The sequence below is a fragment of the Episyrphus balteatus genome, chromosome 2 (assembly GCF_945859705.1).
Source record: "Episyrphus balteatus chromosome 2, idEpiBalt1.1, whole genome shotgun sequence".
Taxonomy (NCBI): domain Eukaryota; kingdom Metazoa; phylum Arthropoda; class Insecta; order Diptera; family Syrphidae; genus Episyrphus; species Episyrphus balteatus.
Genome location: NC_079135.1, coordinates 45,610,999 through 45,616,183, shown reverse-complemented (window position 1 = coordinate 45,616,183; position 5,185 = coordinate 45,610,999). Strand labels below are relative to the sequence as shown.

The 5,185-nt window shown below is 35.5% G+C and overlaps 1 protein-coding gene across 1 annotated transcript; it reads right to left on the bottom strand.

Annotated features, from left to right (window-relative positions):
• Positions 1 to 253: 253 nt before the first annotated feature.
• LOC129909414 (fibrous sheath CABYR-binding protein-like) lies at positions 254 to 3,223 on the bottom strand. The gene is made up of 2 exons (XM_055986500.1): positions 3,209 to 3,223; positions 254 to 3,017 (listed from the first exon to the last, which is right to left on the bottom strand). Exons 1-2 carry the CDS (start codon positions 3,221 to 3,223, stop codon positions 396 to 398), a joined length of 2,637 nt encoding a protein of 878 aa, XP_055842475.1. The 3' UTR covers positions 254 to 395.
• Positions 3,224 to 5,185: the final 1,962 nt, after the last annotated feature.

Here is a 5,185-nt window from a genome sequence, read left to right as displayed (position 1 = left end):
TTCAGTCTATTTAGACATTTTTTTTTAATTTCAAATTTTATAGTACAAATCAATAGCTTTGAAAGAAGGTAATCTGGTGTCTCCACTTATTTATATTTTTTTTTAAGAGACCTGGCAACCCTTTGAACCCATTTTGATTTTTGTAAGTTCGGATCTCTACTAGCCTCAAATAACGCTATGAGCTTATGCTAGCTCTCCGAGTATGTGAGGATATCTGGTATATCATGCGAGTACCAAGAAGTATCATATACAAACCGCGCTGGGAAATCAAAAAATTAATAAACATTTTATTTAAATACAAACACTCATTTTATTAACACAGAAACGAAAAACCTATTTAACAAAATACTTTAAGTCGATCACAATCCTTATTTGGATACTCTAATATAGACCCATCAAACCCTATGCCTGTAACGCTTCACAGTCTTGTAAAGATAACCATCATCAGCTAAAGTAGCAGTAGAATCAGTAGCTTCTTTGACTTGAGCAACTTCTTCAACTGGAGGCAGATATTGAATTTCTTGTGGCTCAATTTCAACTGGAGCACTGTAAGAATAACCTTCAGCTTGTTGATTTGCTAATTCGGAAACATCACGACGATGACGGTATCTAATGCGACGAACAGTCTTGTAACGATAACCATCATCGGCAAGAATAGCAGATTCTTCAGGTACTTCAACTATTTCAGCACTTCCTTTGATATTTTCAGTTGGTGGAAGATATTCATTTGATGGAGTTGATGCTTCTTTGGGGGTAGCTTCAGATGGAGGCAAGTATTCGTTGGACACTTCTGGAGCAATAGTTGGCTCAATGATCAATGCTTCTTTAACTTCAGCAACATCTTCGACAGGAGGTAAGTATTCATTGGCAACTTTAGGAAGAACTGTAGAAGGTGGTGTCTTGTAATGATATCCATCTTCAGCTAGAATTGCTGATTCTTCAACTGGGGCAACTAATTCAGAAACATCACGACGATGACGGTATTTCAAGCGACGAACAGTCTTATAACGATATCCATCATCAGCTAAGACTGAAGATTCTTCTTCAGCAACTACTGCTGGAGCTGAATACAAATATCCATCTAATGGAATTGCAATTTCAGAGACATCTCGACGACTACGGTACTTTAAACGACGAACAGTCTTATAATGATAACCATCATCAGCTAGAACGGCACTTTCTTCAGGAGCTTCAATAATTTCTGCATCATTTTTCGACTCTTCAGCAGGAGGAAGATATTCACTAGAAACTTGTGGAGCTTCAGTAGATGGAACAGCTGCTTTAACTTCAGCAGGTGGTAGATAAATATTGATAGCATCACTTGACTCAGCTGGGGCTTCATAAGCATATCCATTTGCTGGAGCAATAATTTCAGACACATCACGTCTAAATCTAAAACGCTTTCCAACCTTATAATGATAACCATCATCAGCTAGAACAGCTGTCTCTTCAGGAACTTCTGGTGCTTCTTTGATTTGTGCAATTTCTTCAACTGGAGGTAAGTATTCGTTTGACACAACTGGAGCGGCAGTAGTTGAGGGAGATTCAATAGCTTCTTTGATTAGAGGAACATCTTCCAATGGAGGCAAATATTCCTTAGAGATCACTGGAATAGGTGTAGTTGTTGTTGTTGTTGATGGAGCTTCAGTTGCTTCCGTAGTTGTTGCTTCGGTAACAGAAGGAGCTGCTTCAGTAACGACAGTTGTAGATTCTGTGATAACAGGAGTTGACTCTGTAACAACAACTGGAGCTTCGGTAGATGTGACGACTTCTTTGGGTTCTTCGGTAAGTTCTTTCAATTCCGCAGATGGTGGAAGATATTCATTGGAAACCTTAGGAATCACTTGTGTTGGCTCAGGGATTCTGTAGTGATATCCATCATCAGCTAAAACTGCTGATTCAGGAGCAGCAACAATATGGGACACATCACGACGTTGACGGTACTTGAGCTTACGAATTGTCTTATAACGATAGCCATCTTCAGCTAGTTCAGCTGTTTCTGCAGGAACATCACCAGATGCTTCTTTAACATCAGCAACTTCTTCCACATCAGCAGTTGGTGGTAAATATTCAATACTAGCTGCAGAAGTGGATTCTACTTCTTCTTTAACTGGAGTAGCAGACACAATTTCTGAAACATCACGACGTTGACGGTACTTCAGCTTACGAACAGTCTTGTATCGGTAGCCATCATCAGCAAGTTTAGCTGTTTCGGGAGCTTCTTTAATTTCAGCAACTGGTGGAAGATATTCTTTTACAACTTCATCATTTACACTTGGCTCAGCAATGGCTTCTTTAACTTCTGCTGGAGGAATATAAGCACTTTTGATATCTTCAGCTGATGGTGCTTCGTATGCGTATCCAGCTGATGGGACAGTTTCAGAAACATCACGTCTATACCTGATTCTACGGTAATGATACCCATCATCAGCAAGAATCGAACTTTCTTCAGGACCTTCAATAATAACAGCATCATCATCTAATGGTAATTCTTCTTCAGCTGCAAACTTTGGTATATCCAAAGTTGCTGCTGCAGCTTCAGTTGGTGGCAAATATTCCCTTGAAATTTCAGCAGCAGCTGAAGGTGCTTCAGTTATTTCTTTCTTTTCTGTAGTTACTTCAACTTCATTTGTTGGTGGTAGATATTCGTTTGATATTTTTGGTGCTTCTTTGACAACCTCCTTATTTTCAGTTGCTTCTTCAACAGGTGGAAGATATTCTGGGGCAACCTTTAGCAAAGGTGCAGCTGATGGCTGTGGGGCATGGTAATGGTATCCATCTTCGGCTAGAGTGCCTTGAGCAAACAATTCCGAAACATCACGACGATGACGAAGTTTCCGGACAGTCTTGTATCTATAACCGTCTTTAGCAAGTGCAGCTGATGATTCTTCAAGAGGTTGTTCGGCAACAACTTGCTCTTCTTCGGCGGCTGGCGGCAGATACTGCTCTTCCGGAATTAATGCAGATGAAGCAAATGCAATAAGCAGTGCAATAAAAAGTATCCAAATTGCGAATTTCTAAGGAAGATTGAAAAATATTTCTATAAATCGGTTCTCTTTAAGTTCCAACAATTCTGAGGAAGGATCTTTAAAAACTGAACAAATCAACACTCTGTATCAATGCTTACCATTGTATGCAATTAGTTGAGCTCACTTTGGTTAATAGCAAACGAATGATGAACAACACAACCGTCAAAGATTATTTATACCAATATTGTTATCATTATAGACAGACAAAGTGCTGACAGATCGCTCCGGGTATCTATACCGCTCCTTCACAAAATAATAATTTTCGTCACTGTACAAATTTTCTATTGTTTCGTATCTCACGTGTATACGCACTTATCCGCTTAAGTGGCGCCCAATTCTATTACTCAGCATCCAATACATCATCTATCTTAAAGATACTTTTTGACCTCCAACGCACAACAAACATACACGACATAGGTCGTGTAGATTTTCGATGTGTACCTTAAGTCAATGGCTCTTCATTGGCCATCTGTCTTATAGCTTCATTTAATTGTTGAAATCTCAGTGCACAAATACCTTGGTTCAAGTGTTTTCAATCTATCTACCTGCCCGGATCTGCCAAACTTATAAGATAGATACTCTCCGGAAGAACAACAATTACATAAATTGGTGTTGAAGAGTATTTATCTAGCATAGCTTTATGCACAGTCCAGCATAACACATTTTGTGTACGTGATGGATTGCTTTTTGCTATTTGAGATCTTATTGTTTTCATTTGAGTCAAATTCAAATTTAACAAGAGGCTTATAATAATTGTTGTTGTTGTTTTTGTTTAAGATTTGACTTCAAGAATTTATCGTGTCACACTTGAACGTCGATGAACTTCATAACAAAATTTGTTTATTTTATTTGAAGGACATTTTTTTGTTTTTTTTTTTTTTCTTGTCTAATTTTGAAGGCCTATATAGCAACATCTTTTTTGGCTATATACGAAAAGTCAGATGTTTTGTGCCAAAAAGTTAACTGGAACAAATAAAAGTGTAAGTGACAAGGGTTAAGTCATTAATTATTGTTTTATTATTATTTTTCATTCATAATGTGTGGTGATTAATAATCCTGGGTTATGGTTATACGTATTATTTTGTAGTGTAAGTTTTGTGAAATGTTGATGTCTGGCATATGAAATATAGGCAAATCGTGAGCCTTAATTAATCTCTAAAAGTTGGCATCCATATCTATGATGTCGTTGGAGAATCTATATGAGAGAGAAGAGAAGATTGATTGGTTGCGTTGTTTGTCATACAGTGGTGCAAGTTACTTATAAAAATTGGAATTTTTGGGAAAATAATTTAAAAATATTGGCACGGTTGGGTCGCATGTACTTTTTCTGGGTTAAAGTTGCTTATATAATATTATTGCTATTTATAATAAAATAATAATAATTTTAGTTTTTTTTTATCATTAATCTTTAAAGAAATTTAAAAAAGTAGGTACCTATTAAAAATTGTTTTTTTAAAAGCACAATTTTGCAAAAGGTTTTAGACTCCAAATAAAAGATAGCATTAGATTTCTTGTACTTATCACAAAAAAATTTTGGGAATTTTTATTTTTGAAAAATTTGTAGAGACCTTTAAAAAAAATAAATTGAAGAGAATTTAATAAATCGTTTTGAAAATTTTGATTTTTCAAAAAAAATTGTTTGATATGTATTGTTTTAAAAAATATTAAATGAGAATGCCTAAAAAGACTAGCACCTATCCGAATGAGACCTATATGGCTTGAAAGGGCATCAAAAGTAGATAAAATCTGAAATTTTTTCTCTGTTTTATACAGAAAAATTTAATTTTATGCTTCGGGGGTCAAAATGACTTTTTTAAAGGTTTTTGTAATTTTAAAAACAAATTTTAAATTATTTTTCAATTTTTAATTAAATTTCTTGTAAGAATTAACTAGAAATATTCTTTTATTAATTTTTAAAAAGCTTAAGTTATGCCTTAAGCATTTTTTTTTTCATTAGAGCAAGTACGTGCGAACCAGTTGTGCATTATACTTATTTCAAAAGTATTGTTGCTTGTGGAGAAATCGAACAACCGTTCAGCATCGGTGGGGGGAATAAATTTTGAAAATAATAGCTGTGTTTTATTTTCCTCGTGATCCAGATCAGATCATTGTTTTTATTAGCTTTACAACAAAAGCAGGATTTTGTTTTTTTATTG